Source organism: Elaeis guineensis, chromosome 3 (genome assembly GCF_000442705.2).
Source record: "Elaeis guineensis isolate ETL-2024a chromosome 3, EG11, whole genome shotgun sequence".
NCBI classification, from domain to species: Eukaryota; Viridiplantae; Streptophyta; class Magnoliopsida; order Arecales; family Arecaceae; genus Elaeis; species Elaeis guineensis.
The window spans coordinates 104,606,391-104,626,312 of NC_025995.2; the positions used below are offsets into that span (position 1 = coordinate 104,606,391).

A 19,922-nucleotide genomic window follows, 5' to 3' on the forward strand; every position below is an offset into this window, starting at 1 on the left:
ACCTAGTGGGAGAGCTTACTACCTTCGTCTGCAGCTCTCTCTACCATCAGGGTAGGCATCAAGGTTTCAGGGGGAAAGGGAGCTTCCAAAAAGCCCCCAACTTCAAAATATGATTTTCGATTCCAAAATTGCAATGAAGTTCAGGGTATTTGCTGCACTAGTCATGCACATAAACCAGCTATAATTGGTCGCCGATAGATAGATCAACACCATCCTTGTTGAATAAGAGGGCCATAGAGAAATCAATGGTAAAATGACTTTCAAGCCCGTCAGAGTACCATAACAAAAGCCATTTAATATTGGTTCCATTTGTCAATATTTGGCTTTACTTGATCCAATTGAAACCTATGTCACCAACGCTTTTTGTGATTTAGATTTCACCTTTCATGGTCGTCTATAGAAGGATAACATGGTTGGGCATTGATTTTCTTCTATTTGACTCAATTGTGAACAGTCTAGTATCAATGAAGAATTGAGAACAAAAATCAAGAAAAAAAGGGGGAAATGTCTAGCAGAAATAAAAGTTTGGCATTGAAATCTATTGAGACGATAAATCCTATCAACTATTTCTGTATAAGATGGAATGCTCAAGTAAAAATATGGTTCTAGCAATAACGTGCAGCAGGATAACAGTCTTTAAACTTAACTAGTTCCTAGATATCTAGAAGTCATACAAGCAGCAGATAAAGCAATAGCCCACTGATTGAACTTTTCCAGCATTCGACGAGGTTTGGAAGGTATACTTCTCAAGTATTCAGCACGGGTAATTTTCCACCATTTGCATGAAATGCTTGGCGGCATAGGTTAGGCATAGCAAGATTGCAAAATGGGACACAACACCAGCTAAGAACAGTTAATTTTTAATTATAGGCTATTTAACTCACCGCAACAAGCAACTCTGCTGCATGTTTATAAACCAGTAAGTCAGAGATTCTCGTGCTTGCACATCCAATTAATATTTGGTGGACCCTGAAATTTCGTTGACAGAGTATAAATTTTCCTACTGGAGGTCACCTTACCTAATCTTCTGCAGCAAATCCACCAAAAATTTTCAGAGTAGGCTCATCCTACCTTCCACCAGAATCCATGGTGCGCCCACAGAAGACAAGGTGGTGCAATCCCAGGAGGCCAGCCGACTGGTGGAGAGTTCACCATCTTTGGAGCTCAAATTGCCCCTTGGTCAACTTACCACTCCCATCGCCGCCGGCCGGCCTTCCACTCACAATAATAGAAATAAAATAATTCAAGTTAGAAAATTCCAAAGTCAGCTGTTATTAATTTGGAGCTTGAGAATCTCAGGCACATATAATTCGATGTCATCAAAGTTATAGCAAATATTTTCTGACGTCCACCACAGAGAGATTTGTGATTGCGTGTTCTGAACGGGAGCTTGTTTTTGGCTTGCCGTCCTTCCGATCGCCCAGAATAAAATTAACACGCGAACCCTCAAGCCTGACCTCAGCTACTTATATAACTCTTATATATATACAGATTTAATTCTAGCCACTTCTTGGCTTTTTATTTCTTTGGAGTGTCTTTATTCTTCCAAAGCATGTTTCACACCCAATTCTTGTATGGATGTCTCCATTACAAACTTGGTTTCATGTGGCAATTGATATCTCCCGGCAAACCTTTTCAGACCTTCCACGGCAGTCTTTACATCATCACCTAATATTCTGTGGACCAATATAAAAAAATAAAAGAAATGTAAGTAAGATTTGCTTCAGGTGTTGGAGAATTTATCTTATTCTAAATGTTTCTGAGTCTTGAATGAATTGGTAGATCATATGTTTTGGAATTCAACTGTGACATCTATCCCCATGCCGTTGTTCCTCATCCGTGAAAACTCATCTCCTGGAGCTCTCCAATTGGTGTAAGATCTTTCCTTTTGACTTCACAAAGTCCAATGTGGAAAGGATACCATGCGCTGTTCAGGATTATTATTTATCTCCCATATTGTTTTTTCACCAACTTGTCTATGCTAATCATCGAAAGATATGCTTAGAAAGTGCACCATCCCGGACATGTTCCAATTATTAAGCATTAAAAAAAAAAAGCTCACTTGAATCCCTACTGTATATTTCTCAGGAAATTATGTATTGAAGTAATATTCCACTAAATCCACAAATTACTACCTTTATACCAATCGGTATTGGTGAAAGCTAGAGACTACCAAGGAAAAGGAATTCATCGGGCATTTGATTTGCACGCACGAACTGAACTATCGACTTTCTTCTTTGTGATGTCTCATATTCTATCTTTATCCAAGAAAACAAATCAAGCTTCAAGTTTAGATTGAAGTGACCAACATCAAATTGTACTGCTGGACTGTGACATGGATCGCATGCTATCACTGCATGCATAGGTTAGAAAGAATGATTGAGATAGTTAAACATACCCGTTTAACTTGCAAGCAAGGTGGGAGTCAGCAAACTGCTCGGCACTGCGGAGGTTGAGGGACTCACAGAGGCGGATATGGTACCTCTGCAAGTAGTACTTCTGGTGGTGACTCTCTGCCAGGTAGAAGCCAGAGACGGTGTTGGAGTGGCAAGGCAATATTTTGGTCACTATTCTCCTGTTCAGTTTCATCTGCTGTTTTACCTTTGATTGTTGTGCTTGCTTCTTCTCCTCCTCATTCTCGTAAAAGATTGCCGATCGGTGGTGTGTGTTTACTCCAAATTTCTGTCAAATAAAACAAATCTATTTTTCATGCACCAACCTAAACGAACACAATAGAGGGTAAATTTTTAGAACAAATTAAGATGGTTATCAGATTTTTCTGAATGAAAAATGCTCACCAGATATTCTTTCTTCGTTGGATCATGGCTTGCCCAGAAGACCTTGCACAGAGATTTGTAAGAAGTATTCCTCGTGTCATAGATCACCTTTACAGCCTCAGTGTGTCCTGTCGATCCGTCTAATACCTGTAAAATTTCTCGACACGATAAGATCATAAATCATGACTCTCTGTCGTTCCAGTAATTAGGCTTCTAAGAAGTCAAAAGAGAAAACGATGACCTCTTTGTAACTAGGCTTTACATGGTTTCCTCCATAGTAGCCCACAGCTGTCCTTACAACACCATCAACGCGGCCAAATGCAGTCTCCAGTTCCCAGAAGCTACCTATGATCATCATATATTTCAATCAAAGCTATGACCAATAGGAGCAAAAGAGATAACAAAACAAAACAGAAATTCACCTGCAGCAAAAATGGCCTCTTTGAGGAATTCCTGTGGTGGAAGTTCATTCGAAATCGTCTCTGGCTGGAAGGAAAAATCATCATCAATTTGGGTATTAGATTTGGGAAGGAGTTTATACACCATCATTTTTTTCCTATAAGAAAAGAGGCTAAAAGGTTGGAAATGAAGCTTCTGAATGCTAAAAAATTCTCTGATGCTACATATAAATATATATATAGGCTTGATAGCAGCGAACCGGAATAGTCTGGTTCCTGGTCTTTCCAAAACCACAGCCAAAGCTGTGAACTCCAGATCCACGCGCTTCACTAGTGGGAAATGGAAACAGCATGTGGATTCCGTTATTTGTGGTGCTAGAAATGTGTCACTTGTTCAGATTATGTTAAGCGTTCACACTGGGGCCAAGGATGGGAAAATTGGATCCACATCCATTAGTAAATGACATAATTCTAAAGCGTTGAGGAAAATGAACTGAATCTTGCATGAATTCTAATACCATATGAATTAAGAAAGCAACAATGGGAACACAATGACCTGTAACCCGGTCCGTTCTTTCTAATTTTGATTGATTTTTCTCCTTCTTTCTTTTTTTCTTCTCTTTAGTTTTCTTCTTGCTTATTTGTTCTTATTTCATTTCTAATAAAATGTGTGGTGGTCTTTTCCATCATTTGTTCGGAAGAAACAAAAACATATAGTTGAACACAGAGTTTCATGCACCATATGGCAAGCGCGGAATAGGTGCCGTACAGTGGGTTGGTTTCTGATGCTTAGGGGATTTCCCAGGCTAAGAAGCTTTTGCGACTGCCCGGCTCCCCCATAGAATTTTTTCCTTCCACCGTACTCTCCTCTAATTTGATGTGCTGCCTCTTGTCAGTCTAACGCTTTACACGAGAAAGAGGCCCAGTAGGATCACACTGGAAAGTAATAGATATACCAGGCTGCTTATAAGCTTTTGAAACAACAAAATTTAACGTATCAACAGGGTTCACAGGGGTGTGGGCAGTTTGGTTCGGACTAGTTTAAGGTTATTTTTGAGACCAAGCTGACTTACATCGGTTTTCTGAAATAAAAAACGACCAACCTTATGCAAAAATCTGTTCAAATTGACCCAAAGAACTTGACTTGGTTCTGTTCAATTTATCAGGTTGAGAAGAGCTAAATTAAACAGACTAGCACTTCTCACTGATAAATTAAACAGGTTGAGTAGGATGTCATATCCCAAATCTGTCATTTGGATCGATCATGTGACATGGCCGCATAAATCTTAGAACAAGTGTTAGAGGTCATGCAAGATCTATAAAATGACTCTATTGCTCGAACTTCATACTCAAACCCATCTAATACTATGCATCCTGCGACTCTGAAAGGATGATATATGGATGTGAGCTTTGCAGCCCAGCAAGAATCCCATCATATATACATCAATATAATAATATAATTTAAAATAATGAGCAAGCAATATCAAAGAAAAATTATAAATCATAAAGTCTCATGTCAAGCATCCAATATAATTCAATAATTTTATAAATATATTTTATAAATCATGTATTATTATAAATTCATTATAAATATCTCCAGTGAATTTATATGACTTATTATTTATGTTTCATAACTATGTTCCAAATCAATAGTTGTCTTTTCGTTTGGACTAATCACTGTCACATTTCGACCCAGGATTAGTAAATTATAAACTACGCTTCGGCCTGTAATGGCAAACTATAATATTCGTGCTTCGATCAATGATGGCAATCCAAAATATATGCACTTTGGTTTACTAGCAAATCAAAATATCCGTACTTCGATCCATTATAGTAGATCAAAATATTTGTACTTCGGCTCGCAGTAACAAACCAAGATATCACGATTCGATCCATGACTAACAATCCAAAATGTCATGATTCAGTCCGTGACCAATAATCCATAGCTAGTCCAAATCTTCCACATAATCAAGACACCATTTAAAAATTTCATATTATGTTTCTTTCTCAATTTCAAATATTCGATACTTTATTTTCAATAATCAAAATAGTCAACATATGATACAAAAATAATAAAAAATTACATATTTGATATGAAATAAGAAATCATCATGCACAATACATAAAAATCACATGTACAGGTAATCATATAAAGAGACCCTTATCTCTACCGATTTCAGACTCAAGTACAGTAATCGATTAACCCCTCAATCCATAAACTCATAGTCAAAATGTTATGCTTGATACTTTCTTATCAAATAGTTGCACTTTTATATATTCAAGGTTAAATATAAAAATCATATGCGATCATGGACAGCGAAAATTATAAAAAAACATCGAAACATTATAAGTCTAGGATCCTTCTTAGGGTTAATCAATTGATTTAGATTTACCTAAATATCTAAATCCTAACTGATTTATAGAATTTCTGACGAGAGAAATTCATGAAGAGAGAGAGAGAGAGAGAGAGAGAGAGAGAATTATAGAAAAAAATTAGAGAGAAAATTTAGTAGAAAGAGAAAATGGAGAGAGAAATTAAGGAAAGCATGTGAAGATAGAGAAGAGAGAGAAAAGAGAATCTCTCCTTTCTTCTTTTTTTTTTTCTTTCTTCTCTTTATTTATTTATTTTTTTTTCTCATTTTCTTCTTCCTTCTTTTCGTGGAAACAGAGAAAGGGGAGATAAGGCTATAGGCCGGCCACAACGTGCGGGCCGTGTCTGACATTGCCATAAACTTTGTCGCAATGCCCGTGCAATGTGGACTAATCATTCGGTGTCCAAAGGTGATCTCAACCCTCCTACTTTACCCTTCTACTTGTTCGCTTCCATTGTATACGAGGAAGTGAGATTGGTTAAATCACGAAGCACAACCAAATGCATCTTATTAGATGCATGCTATTCTAGGAGTGGGGCACCGAGACACAGTTTCACAGTATCTAAGAAGATTAATGGTATCTTCACAGCCTTGCTAAGAAATTCCTATCGCCTGGGCAAGTGAAATGCACCTATTGAGCATCCAATAATGGATTAGATTGGTACATTGACTCGGGCGAGCAGATTGCCTTTATGCATACCCAGTTGATGAGATTAGATGTGGAATCAATATTGAAATCGACATGCACTTTCTCACAATGGAACGAAATCCTCTGCAGTACTCAAAAAATACTGCAGGATGTTGTCCATGCTTCGAAAATATCAATAAAAAAATAGATGATAATGTGATGTTTATCTAAATTATTCAAATACTCCTAGGATTTATCCATTCATATTCTTTTGATGGATGTCTCCGAAACATGCACAACACCCTATGAGATTTTTTAAGTACCGCAGAGGACCCATTCCCTCTCACATTCTAATATAGCATGTACCGCTATATACGGGGTGAGAATCTTGCAATATCAGATTGCTGATTTTAGTATCATCGTATACTCGGCGACTAGTGCCTTTTCTTTTAAGAGTTTTATTAGTGAGCTCTAGAGCTAAAATTATGACCATCCTCCATTCCTTATAATCTTCAACTCTTTTTTGTGTTTGAAAAAGGCTAATTGCCACCTTTTTCTATCCTAAACCCTCACCATATTTTATACACCTCTGGGATTTGACTCCAACGAGAATCAAATTCACATCCCCATGCCTCCATAGGCAAGGATGATACTATTCATGCAAGCGTTCGGTGGCTAGCAAGCCTAAAAAAAATGTGGCATTCAATGGATGACCAAATTTCACTCCAATATTTTGCTTAGGAACTTCCATATCATTGTCTCTCTACAGACTTTTAATTTAGATAATAATTTCTTTAGTTGAGTAGATAATAATGTTCAAACTTTTGCCCCCACGGGGTTAAAGTTTTCTCTTCTTTGGGTTTGAAGTGCAAATAAGTGTTACTCCTAAAATATGAATTAGAGTTATGGCCATGGCTGAGAACCACTCCCTAGGTGCTGCAGTTTTCTTTCATATCAGGTCAGATGAAAGATGCATTACCCCACGATAGCATTTTATGCCTTTCCATAATTTAATTAACCAGCATGACTGGACATTTGCATGTTAGATTGTGAGGTCATCTATGTCAATATATATTCTAGAAAGCACACCACTCCTTGATCGCGTAATGTTTTAAGGAGGAGTAAACAAGTATATAATGCAGATTGGAACTATTTTTATCAATTTACAAGTAAATTAATCTCACCATGGTCATCAGCTCATAAGATCACATTCATCCATTAAAATACCCTTTTCACTTGAATCGGTAATGTGCACGTCCTGTGCCAGCTCCTATCAATGAAAACATCCTTCCAATCAATAGATCTGGTGTAGGCTTTTTCTCTTTTGATCATGTCAGAATACAACACTCAGAATATGTTCAAAGCAAACATATAAGTTACATGGACAGAGAATTTTGATGCCGGTTCGGAAGAGCCTTCTATAACTGTAGGCAGAAGCTCTCCAGCTATGATTCTTGGCTTATGCGGCAAAGTGGTCATCACCATAACAAGCCCTTCCCTTTCTTCCTGTCAACACTCATCCGTGATTGCTCAGGCTGATCTATGTTCTTTGACTTTCCAATCTGACTATCCAAACTCTTCCTTGAGAGATCAGAACAGTCATGGGCGTTGTGCATATCTTCTGACGTTTCAATTTCGATCTGCGTTCTCTGTTCATCATTGTTTGGTTTTGTGCTTGCTGAACTGTTCTTTGTAGGATTATTCTTTGCAAGTGTTGATACAAACTTTTTCAGATGTCTTATGTAATCGGGGAAAAGCTCCAAATTACAATGACCACCACCTTTTAGCCAAAGTGGCTCGTACTTCTCTTTACTAAGCTCCCAGAGCTGCTTTCCATGGGAGAAGTCAACAACTTCGTCCGATGTACCCTGGGGAAGAGAGGGAGGGAGGTAGGGGGAGAGAGGGCTTGCGTATCAATATTAAACAACTTAGCCAAATTCAAGAACACATTAAGAATCGCTATATCCTCTATCTTCAAGTAGTTCCTAAATGATTTCTAGAAAATTAACTAATTCATAATTCACATGAGACCTTGCTGCCAATTAAAAAAAATCGACTTGAGAATTTTATCACAGCATTGAAGAAATTTCCTAGCAATCTCTCTTATAAGTTCATATAACCATTCTAGTGTTCATGAAAGTTAATTTTGTATCAATTTACGTCATTTTTCCTTCTTTATCTACTCAAACAAAAAGAACCAACCAAAAGATTGACATTAAGCTGTCTGAAATGGTCAAGCAGAATATTGATCCAAACTCTGCAATAACTTACATATATAGCAAAAGTAAGAATAATGATGGTATGTAGATATGGAGCTATCAGTGTAGAGATAAATATTTCAAACTCTCTAAATTACCATCATGTGTAACATCTTGCCTTAAAACTTAGTTTCGGAGCAAGCTGTCGCCGCAAGAAATTGACTTTGGACTAGCACAATTAGAATCCCCCAACCCCTCTGGGCCCTCCTTTAGAAACAAATGCAAGGATTTAAGGAGGATGTTCAGTGCACCCATTAAGAACAACGTACAGGTCTGACACCCATGGAAAATTTGGCGTGCTGCACTTAATATTTGTTCTTTCTATTGACCACAAGTCCTAGCTCTTTATCACTACTATAACATAACCTAAACAACCCCAACATGCAATCAGATCGCTAGATCTTTAACATTTGAAATCGAACTAATTTTGTGTTACAATACCCAGGGGCTTTTCCACTTTGGCCCATTCGCTTTTCTTGCTTCTTAGGCCTTCATTTCTACCTTGAGCTCCTTTTTTCTGATGCAAGAGGCCAGTTGCCTTGTTTTTAAGAGTTCAAGATGGCTAAACTGACCAAGCTTGTTGATACCGATCTGTTTAGGCTCCCCTCTTTGTTCTAGCAAGCTAAGGACCTCATTCCTGTTCTTTTCCAAATTAGGTTCTTTTGACTGTACTTCTGCACTTCTTCTTGTAGGACTCAAGTTCTCTATAAATGCAAACAGAAGAAAAAAGAGGACGAATAGAGAAGATAACTTCAAGAGGATTCGGTCTCCAAGAATTTGTATATCACCTCAATCAACTGAAAAAAAATGGCCCATTGACATCATACTTCATGAACTCCATATCACTAAAAAGAATGAGAAAACTAAAGTAGGAAACATGACTCAGTAACTCCTGTCCTTACCAGAAAGGAAAGAAGAAAAAATAGAAAATACAAGACCAGAAATCCCTCAAGGAGTTGACTCCTGACAAAACTATACTAAAGCCTGTATTAAGAAGCTAAGACCCCAACAACTTACCCTAATATTAGAGCATGTGAATAAGACCAAGTTAGTTCAAGTTTAAAATAAAGTTTCTAACTCCAACACCTCCCCTCCCCCCCCCCACCAACCCAAAAAAAAAACACACACGCACACACATGCACCAATCCTTATCTAAAACAAACATGACTTAGCCAAATTTCGCTTTGCAATATATGATGATTACCTTGATCACATCCGTCTCACCTTGACAAGGGCTCAATAAACAAAATAGTGTTTCTCGTTTGCAACATCATTCTTTTAGCAACTTTTAACTGCAATTCCTGCATTTCCCCATATTTTCCTTAAGCTATCATATAAGCCATCCAGTATGATATTATGAGTTGTTTATTCCAACTAGTTTTATTGAAATGCTTCAAGTTGCTCATCATTTGCCCCTTGAATGAACAACTATCCAAAATAGTTAATAGAGTTTCTGCACCACCATCAACATTCTCACACTTAGGAAATCTTCAGCAAAAACCCTCAAATGTGGGTTCCCAAGCCCAAGTTATGACTCAAAGCAATTCTAACACCTGATGACATCACCCTTGAGTGGAAACCACTTCAGTGATCAATATTTCTCCCATTCAGTTAAAGCTTTAGAAAAACAAAAAGATTACCTAGGAAATCAATCCAATCGCATCACCTCCTCACAAGGAAACTTCACCTCCATGCAAGGAGACCCACATCTTAATTGCCGTATATTCCACTACGACTCTACCAATAGCTATAGCATTCTTCCCTGTAAAAGGTTTCAAGCTGGCAATTCTTTGATGATTACCAGCTTTAGCAATAGTTATCCCCAAGATAGGTCATGGTATCATAACAGAGTTCCTTAAAAACTTGAGCAACTGTCACCAGCAGGTTTCCATAAGGAAGATCTTCGTAATGCAATTTACTTTTCAATTAAATTGTGCTTCTAGATTTCTTTCAAGGCTAGCCTCAAGTTGTAACTCCTTGGTCTTTAGATGATTTACCAAGCCATGCACTATGTCTCTTGATCTAAAATGCCAAGCATTTGCTTTTGAATACATGTAAAAACAATGCACCAAATAACCATTTTGTTACCAGCATGATAAGACCCAGAGTCATTATCAACAGTAATTAGAACAAAACAGGGGAAGCAAGATGGAGATCAGGGGAAGATATGAATGGTTCAAGCGGATTGAATCTCCAGAAGTCTTAGATTATTGCATCAATGGCTTGAACAGATGGCTCAACGCATTATAACTTATATACTCTATTAGTCCTTGATTTCCAAGGATAGGAAGAAAAAATAGGAAGCATGACTCAGCAATTCTAAACCTTACTAGTATTAATAAACATACATGTGCAACAACATAAATATATTCATGCAAATGAGTGAAAAGTTTGCATGATAAACTAGAGATAAACAAAAGAGAAATTTAAGGAATAAGGATGTGGAATGCTTACATGAATGACTAAGACTGGGCAATTCACATGACCAATTTTGTCAATATTCTGCAGAAGGGAAGAAGTTATTCACAATATTAAATGAGGATGAGATGCTGAATTGTTTGAATTCTTACCTTGTAAATGTCAAACCAATATGTTCTTTTCACTGGATAGAGCACCCTTAGTCCAGAAAGGATAGGACTGTGTAGAACCACAGCCCTCAGGTTTGGAAGACGGGATGCCAGATCAAGGGTAGGACCACTACCAACAGACTGACCATAGAGAATTAGATCCTCACCTGCTACTCCATACTGTTCCCTGAGGCAATCATATGCCGCCTCTATGTCTGCATATGTGTTATACTCAGTGGGCTGTTTCATGAACAAATGAACAGTGTCATATCAAAAGATGCCAGAGCAATAGCAGTCGCGATATATTCTTTATATGAACCAAGTAGCATGTAAATTTTAACCCAAATAACCAACAGTATCCAACCTTCCCTGTAGATTGACCATAACCAGAGTAATCATACCTGTAACATGCATAATCAAGAAATCAAAATGAAAAAAGTTATAGAGCAAAATATGTGAGAATAACTCCAGTTCTAATTAAAAGTGAGTTTTTAGTGAACAAATTATAAAAGCAATGAGAGAAAGAGAGAGATAAGAGGAGCACATTGAGTTATAATAAACACTGAATGGCACAAAGAATGGTAACTTCACATAAGAATTCGCTTCCTACCACATTTACATAATCAGATGCACTGGAACACTGGTGACGAGTGGTAAGCTCTAAGACAATTAACCAACTAAATAAATATTGGTACAGAGATTCAATGGACTGAAATCATTAAAGGGAATTAGAGGAATACTGATACAGGTAGCGAGGATAGCTTTCCAGATTTTTTTTGATCTATGATTGGCACCCATTACAGCAGTATAAGAGCTACAGGCATGAGGGCATTATACACCATGTAAAGATAATTGTGTTGTTAAGGGGTGAAGCTCAAATTTATTAAGATAATCAAGGCATATACCATGTAGTTATATACACAAAAAGATACAAGCAAATCATATGCAATCCCTTTACATGGACTTGTGAATAAACGCTATCTATAGTCAATTAAAGGTAAACATAAAGATTTAACAGAATGGCCATAGTCCTTTTTAATGCTAAATATATTGTCCTGCACTAACTGTATCTTAAAATGATGCATAAGGAAACCGAGGACTCATTTATACTGGAAAGAATTAATTTTAACCCTGATTCCAACCCCCCCCCCCCCCCCCGCCCCCGCCCCAACCCTCACAAAAAAAAAAAGAAAAAAAGGGCTCTTTCCCACTTTCTCACACACCCCTTGTCCCCTTCAACCTAAAATTTCAAAATAAAATGTAGCATGGCCTTCCTTCTTCTAGCTTCTAAGCTCTAGGACAACATCTTCTAATATCAAAGGGCCCAAAATATATTAACTTAATAGGATTTCCTAACAATGTTTGGACTCAAAAGTAGACCCTAAGAGAGAATTCCTTTGTATTGCTAATATCAGTCAGTAAACATCAGATTTAGGCCACATGGTATCATAAAAACCAGGTACACATTGCCATGTACATCCTGAAAAGCAACCTTCCAAATCTAAACATTTAGTATTGGGATAAATAGCATGCCAATTAACATGCAGTGATGCTTTATGACATTATTTTTTTATCTTCACAATTATGCAAAACAAGCACAAATTTTGGCCTATTAGTTCATCATCAAATTTGCCCTTTCAACCACGGTACTCTTTCCAACATCCCCACTATTAAACTTATGCTTAAACAGACACCTTTAGAAGTGCTAGTAAATGATGACAACAACAATAACAACAACATTAATTAGTGCTTTTGACCAATGAGAACCATTTTTCAGTAATGTCTTTTTCTTAAAAAGGAGTCCATTACTTGGAGGTAGCCTGACAGAACATCTGCATCTCAACAACAGAATTTCATCACAATCACTTATACTTCAGTACAGTACTTGCTAAAGATAATTTTGACCCCAGTAAACTTACATTAGCAACCAAACTTTTTAACAATAAAACATTGTTTGAATCAGATGGAGTCCATCAGAAAATTTAACAATAAAACATTGTTTGAATCAGATGGAGTCCATCAGAAAGATTCCTTCTTTGCCAACATATGTTATTAAGGCTACGTCCAATGCCATGACAAGCCTTTTCAAATCTTTCTTCTGAATTTTGATAAATATTACATAAGGTCCCTCCTCCCCTTTCAAGCATATCTCCTTGCCAAGACCTCCTTAGGTCTTTGTAATGAATGCCTATGCCATTCCAGACAATAGTCCATCACTTTGATTGAAATGGTGAAACTCTTATGCTTCCTTTAACATATTGAACCTTCAACCTATCCTAGTCAGTAATACATATTATTGTCCTCATCCAATTCATATTCACATTAAGTGCTTAGATCCATGATTTGGCATAACATTCTCCTCCTTAAAACATTGAAATCCTTCTTAGCATTATACAAAAGTTTCCTTTAAATTGTAAAGATGCATTGATGGCATCACCTCAAGAAATTCACTGCATCGACCTGACTTCAATTCCATCAGATATATATTCATCTATCTTCCATTTTTCATCTAATAGATCTAATAGAAAGAAACTAAGCCTTTTTTTCCTATTAACTTTGATTGAGGACTCATTTCCATTTCGCCTTCTATAAATGGAACATTACACAATTTATATTTTTTTCTTATAGTAGCAATCTACTTACCATATTGTTTTGATTTCATTTTGAGTCATATATCTGGAAATTTGATTGATAATGTATGTAAAATTACATTACTGATGGGGCATTAGAAAAGATAAACGATAGAATATCTGTTAGGAGAATAAAAGAATGTTGTCGGATATTGGATGCTGGAATGTGAACTTTTTACTTTTCAGAAGCTTCAAGCAAGCAGGACAGATAATTATATTTTGGGTCAGCAAACAGCCATCTATTAGAGCTCAAAAGCACCACAATATGCTGTTGAGGCCATAAGACACCATCAATCAAGGGACCAAAAAAGAGAGGTTATATGAAATTTCACACTTTTTTTTGAGGGAAAAGGAGGGACCCACCAGATTTTGTTAAGAAAATTAAAGAATGCAACAGAATAAGCACATCTCCCATAAAAGGAAGGAGAGTGGTCACAAAAAGTAATACAGGATCAAGGGGGTAACATAAGGCCTCTCCCCACCTTCTGACAACTATTAGCTTCCTTCATACCGAGAATACCTTCCAATGTACCAGTAGCAAGTAGCTATTCTGAATTATAGTCCTCTGCAGAGCATTCTTGTTGAGAAAATATCGGTTGTTCACACTTCAATTAAGAAAGGAGTGGCATCCATCCAATGCATGCAAAATCTCTATCATCTATGCATTTCTAAAGTTCACCATACAAGATCCCAGCTAATAGTCACAGGGTTTCAAATTTGAGTGAAGAATCCAATTCAAATATGTTGGGTATGAAGTCTTTCAGGAATTTCCTTTTATGATTTTTATTCCAAGAAACCCGAAGGTCTAATCAGGTTTGATTGAGCAGAAGCATCAGTCATCTCTTAGGAAGGTTCTCACAAAAGGAGGTTTCCTGTAAAGATATTTCCATAAAGTTAACATACTTGTTTTTCAATGTTTTATCTATTTATTTATGTTTTCCTTGAGTATTATGAAATGCAAAGATCATTTAATTGTTCCATTGTTTCATTTCTTAGTCACAGATGATCCACTTTGCAAAATACAATAAACAAAGAAAGGAAAAATTAAGGCCTTGTTTGGTCATTTATGTTTCAAGATGTTTTCAGTTTTGGGTATCAAACTTTTGAAAATTCATGCCCATTACTTCTTATAGTCCATCGAATGCAACATAAAAGGACAAAAATAGCAGGGCATCGATAGCATACATGATTGCCCTCATCATTAACTAACAATGAGTTTTGTCTTCATTTAGTATCTAAGGCCAATTAAACAAATATTTATGAGAAGCTCATACCTGCCTAAAGTTTCTTCGATGGTATCAGCCATATCTCCTCCATCTCAACCACTATTGTTACCATGTGTCATTCATATTTTAATAATACAAGTTGCTGACTTTTGTTCCAATAAGGCATGAATTAACAACTTGATATAAGTAATATTAGGAAACAGAGAGTATACTGGACTCTTATGAGGAAATGTGGAACACTGCGAAATCCATTCTCTTGAAAGCAAACTTTGAACCACCAATTAGATATTTATTTACGATAATGAAGAAACTATTGCGAAGGAATGCACCAGGTACATTTGGTTAGCAGGACTGAATGGAAAATAAGCAAATTTTGGAGGGTAATCAACCAGCTCCAGGCATCCATTCTTCTTCTCTAGGAGACCAGGATTAATAAAATTGCCCCAATAGCTGTGAAATTTCCCACAATCATCCATCAAAAAAAGTCCCGTTTCTCACTCAAACCAACGACTTTATTTCCTCGGGAGCAGTGAACTGTTAACACCGCCTACGCAAGATTCGCTATCAAACATTTCCGCTACTTGCAATGGCATCGATATTGTGAATAGCTAAAAGAGCATTCACAAAATATATATATTTTTTAAGGTTGAATAACGTTTTTTTTTTTTTATAGTAATTCGGGGTACGTTCAGAAGATTTTCTCTAAGCTTGAATTTCTCTACCAAGATTGACCATTGACAAGACCGAATGACTTCCAAACAAGAAATCAAAGAAATCAAACATCAAATATAAAAGAAAATAGATCCCAAACGAAGAATCACCAAAAAGAAGCATTCAGGCACGGACGACCGACCCCATGAGATTGACACGGAGGCGGGCGCTGAGCTCGATGAAGAGATCGAACATCTGGCCGACGTCGGCCGCGTTGCCGTGGGAGTACAGCAGGGTGGCGGTCGCCCGGGGATTCCTGACGTGGACGGCGACGATCTCGTTCCCGCGCCTTGTTCGGAGGCGGAGGATGTCGACGTCGCCGCGGCTGCCGGAGGCGAGCTCGGGGATGGCGAGGCGGCCGCCGGGCTCGTCGGCGCTCACGGTGTAGGACGGGGGGTTGGGGGGAAAGAAGGCGAGCCTGGCGGCTATCGACGACGTGACTCCGCCCATCTCCGCCGCCGCGGACTCATAAAGCCCGGCCGAGATCCCTTTCGCACGCGACTTTCGATCGAAGAAACGTCATTAGAGAGAGGCGGAGGAAGTTGGAAACATAGAACCGTACGAAGGGGAGGGGCGAGGGAGGGTGGTGGGGGCCCGCCACGAGCGGCGAAGGGACCGGAAGACAGGATCCACCTCGGCGGCGAGGTAGGGGTGGGAATGTGGGTGCTTGAAGTTGACTGGATTCGACCCTTTATTAGGATTGTGGATTTGGATTTGGTTCGTGGCAAGCCTGATCCGAAAATCCCCGCCCGGGTTCCGACCGGATCTAAGAAAGGTGTGTCGGCTCGGTTGTCTACCGTCAAACCGGCTACACCATGGGAAGCTCTTGTGCTGCTGTCTGATTGGCCTACAACTACAAGTGGATCCTCTGTCTGACAAGGAATTTGGACATATGTTTTGCCGGTACAAAAATTTTGAGGAAAAAAGATTACAACTGACATACAATCTTGTTGGATAAAAATGATTTGGGTTCAATCTTGTTCTCATTCTCATTGTTTTCTACTTTTCCCTGGTCGAATTGCCTTTAAACTATTTATTTGACACAAAGACCGCAATCATGCAAAGAGGAATACCGTGTTTATATTACACAGCAATGCTAGCATGTGGCTCCAATTTAACTTAGTCTAAGAGCAAGACCGTACACTTCTTTTTGGAAGTCTTGCATGTGACAACATAAGGCCTACTTGGCTGCCGTGTAGGTTAGGTTCAAGTACCACCGTGTCAAAGTAAAAGGCTAATTCGGAGATAACAAGGCAGCGATCAAAGGGAGTACTTGTTAAGAAAGTAATTGACTGATTTGGAGAAAACAGGGCAGTGATCGAAGAGAGTTGTTGTAAAGGATGGAGGAGATCAATCGACCCGATGATTGTAATAATTCCTGATTGTTGTCTGTCACCTTCTACAGGGATTTGGAAAACACTTAGAAATAGTAATTGCATTAGTGGATTAAATAATTTATGTTGGGTGGATATCTGGACACTACCTTTCAAGATCTTTTCAGTATCACGCGATATAGCAGGAAGAAAGAAGAAACAAAACAAAACAATCAAAATACGTGGATTAGCCACAAAAAGGCTCGTCTCCACGGGGCATGCAAACTTTACTATGAAAAAAAAAAAATTAAAAGAAGAGACTTCACTTTCAACTCTTGTACACCCACTTCTCTCTCACTAGAAGTTCCTCTCTCAAAAGCTTTCTCTCTCTTGGAAGATCCCCTGAACCCCTGAAGTACCTAGCGTCCGCTGTCCAGGAGCCTCTTGCTCTCCTTCTCTCTCAGTGCTTCCGCCTCTCTCTCTCTTCTCTCGGGTTCCTCCATACGGTGTTTGCGGCAAAACCAGACTACTTGCTTCTCTGTTGCCTCACAGGCCCTTTTAAAGGGCTTAAACCCTGATTAGAGATGGATTAGGAGTCCTAAACAAAGTCAAATAACCCCCTGGACCGTCGGATCAAGATCAGAACATCCCTGAGCCCTCCGATCGCGCTCCGGTTCACGGAATAGTATCGTGGACCATGAGAAATGCGTGAGAAATGCCCACGCGGTCTACAGGCCCAACCATGGATCGTCCGGTCCACAGTGGATCGGGGTGTAGGGCCCAGGCAAGGCGCTTGGGCCTGAGCCGGCCCACGCGCGTAGGCCTGAGCCGCGCCAGCGCGCAGGCCCGCGCACGGGCTGGGCCGCACGCCTGCCTGGGCCGCGCACCCGCTTGGGCCGCACGCCCGGTTGGGCCGCCCACCCGCCGAGCCGCGTGCCTGGGTCGCGCGTCCCACACGTTGGCCCCCCTGGGCCGCGTGCCGCCGCCTGCGGCCACATCGCCGCCGCTCCGCCGGCCCACCACCGGCCGCCAACGGTCCTCCGCTGCCTCGAGTTTCGTGTCAATTTCAAAAGCTCGTATCTTCTCCGTCCGAGCTCCGTTTCAGGTGATCTTGATCTCGTTGGACTCCATTTTTCACCGTGAACCTCGTTGTGGGCTGAATCTAGAGGCGTTAAATCTTAACAATCTTCATCTCGATTCGATATTCGACCTCTTTCAAACTCCGAGAGCTTCTGGATCTCCTCGCCCCCATGCCCTGGGGCAATCACCTGCTAATCATGGATGGACAAACATGGGAGTCGAGCCAGGCTGCTCGATCTCATCTCCGTCGTATGCTGTGCTCCTCCTGACCTGAGACCTGCTCGGGACATCATCCTGTGACAATAGGAATCTTACCTTGCGACATCGCCTCTTATCCTCCCGAGTCTCCTGTCTCGTGCCCGATCCGCCTCCCGAAGCTCCACCTCGCTCTGGACTCCGCCTGGATCCCGAAGCTCCACCTCGCATTGGACTCTCCGTCAAGTAATAATGTCCTCTACTCCCCTTCTTCCCTTCCAGCACAATCCTATCGCCGCGTAGCACTTTCAGGATTCCTCCACCAGCTACCGTCCTGTAGTCTCTCGAATCCAGTCTACTAAGTGAGATAAAATTCTACCTGAAATTGGGTATGTATCGGACCTCCCCCAATCTCCTCACTGCACCGTCATGTGTCCTCCAGCTGACTGTCCCAATGCCTCTGATCGCACAGCTCGATCCATCTGGCAGATATACAGTGCCCACACTGTTCTCCAGGGAGTCAAACTGCTCCTCTCTGCAACATACATGATAGGAGCATATAGAATCTAATATCCACTGCTGGGAAGAAGTAATATCTCGTCAGATATCTCCAGGATATCTCCATCTGAATCGCTGCCGGCCGTCGCTACAGCAGCCACCGTCCGATTTTTAAGTTGAGGGTAATCTCTGGCTAGATGCCCAACTCCTCACACCGGTAACACCTGGTTTTGCTCAAGTCCCTCCTGGACTTGGACTGCCCTCGTTGCGATCTCCTGTCGCTCCGTCTACCATCTCCTGCTCCTCCAGAAGTCACCAAAGCTGAGCTACCGCCACCTGAGCTCGAAGCTGGATTCTTCCTCCTGAGAACCTCATTCTGGAGTATCACCGTGGTGATCTCGTCCATCTTGATGGTGCTCTTCTCCACTAGAAGAGCAGTCACCAAAGACTCGTACGAAGAGAGAAGCGACGCCAGCAAAACCAGCGCCCTGGTCTTCTCCTCAACATTCTCACCAACACTGAGGAGGTCGGTGAAGATCTTTTAGAAGTGGCTCAGATGCTCCTGCACGCTGTCCCTCAATCATCCGCAGTTGATAGAACTGCCTTCAGAGGAAAAGAGTGTTGGTGAGAGACTTTGCCATGTACAACTCCTCGAGTTTCAACCACGGCACCGTCGGAGAAGTCTCACTCAGCACATAGATCACCACCTCATCCGTCAGGTACATGCGGATGGTACTCACTGCCTGCATCTGTAGCCATTTTCAATCCCGCATGTCCATGGTGGTCGGCTTCTCATCGCACAAGAGAACATCGATCAACCCCTGTTAGATAAGCACGTCCTTCACCCTTGCCTGCCACAAGGAGAAATTGCTCTTACCATCGAACTTGTTGATCTCCATCTTGATTGTTCATGTCTTCTCCATCTTCAGTCTTGCTCACCACCGCTGCAATCTACGTCCTTGTACCAACTTGCTCTGATACCACTTGTTAGGTGGATGTCTGGCTAGGACACCACCTCCCAAAATCTTTTCAGTACCACGCGATACAGTAGGAAGAAAAAAAAAACAAAACAAAACAATCAAAATATGTGGATCAGCCATAAAAGGGCTCGCCTCTACGGGGCATGCAAACTTCACTATGAAAAAAAAAAATTTACAAGAGGAGACCTCACCCTCAACCCTTGTACACCCAATTCTCTCTCACTAGAAGTTCCTCTCTCAAAAGCTCTCTCTCTCTTGGAAGACCCCCTGAACCCCTGAAGTACCTGGC

General features: G+C 40.1%; 2 protein-coding genes across 2 annotated transcripts; both read right to left on the bottom strand.

Annotated features, from left to right (window-relative positions):
* Window positions 1-1,087: 1,087 nt before the first annotated feature.
* LOC105041254 (uncharacterized) lies at window positions 1,088-3,390 on the bottom strand. The gene is made up of 5 exons (XM_010918136.3): window positions 3,200-3,390; window positions 3,019-3,122; window positions 2,799-2,924; window positions 2,399-2,682; window positions 1,088-1,676 (listed from the first exon to the last, which is right to left on the bottom strand). The coding sequence occupies exons 1-5, from the start codon at window positions 3,324-3,326 to the stop codon at window positions 1,538-1,540; spliced, it is 780 nt and encodes a 259-aa protein (XP_010916438.1). The 5' UTR covers window positions 3,327-3,390; the 3' UTR covers window positions 1,088-1,537.
* Window positions 3,391-7,463: 4,073 nt separating this feature from the next.
* Window positions 7,464-16,225, bottom strand: LOC105041253 (uncharacterized). The gene is made up of 5 exons (XM_010918134.4): window positions 15,710-16,225; window positions 11,365-11,401; window positions 11,004-11,240; window positions 10,888-10,935; window positions 7,464-8,043 (listed from the first exon to the last, which is right to left on the bottom strand). Exons 1-5 carry the CDS (start codon window positions 16,015-16,017, stop codon window positions 7,654-7,656), a joined length of 1,020 nt encoding a protein of 339 aa, XP_010916436.2. The 5' UTR covers window positions 16,018-16,225; the 3' UTR covers window positions 7,464-7,653.
* Between the last annotated feature and the right edge of the window lie 3,697 nt (window positions 16,226-19,922).

Excerpts from the sequence above, each read along its gene's own strand:
- LOC105041253 (XM_010918134.4), bottom strand. The coding sequence starts at position 16,017 with ATGGGCGGAGTCACGTCGTCGATAGCCGCCAGGCTCGCCTTCTTTCCC. Across the intron at positions 11,402-15,709 it reads CTCCGTGTCAATCTCATGGG|GTATGATTACTCTGGTTATG; the intron begins GTCGGTCGTCCG and ends TGCATGTTACAG. Across the intron at positions 11,241-11,364 it reads ATGGTCAATCTACAGGGAAG|CCCACTGAGTATAACACATA; the intron begins GTTGGATACTGT and ends TTCATGAAACAG.
- LOC105041254 (XM_010918136.3), bottom strand. The coding sequence starts at position 3,326 with ATGATGGTGTATAAACTCCTTCCCAAATCTAATACCCAAATTGATGAT. Across the intron at positions 2,683-2,798 it reads CAACGAAGAAAGAATATCTG|AAATTTGGAGTAAACACACA; the intron begins GTGAGCATTTTT and ends TTTATTTGACAG. Across the intron at positions 1,677-2,398 it reads CTTGCTTGCAAGTTAAACGG|AATATTAGGTGATGATGTAA; the intron begins GTATGTTTAACT and ends ATTGGTCCACAG.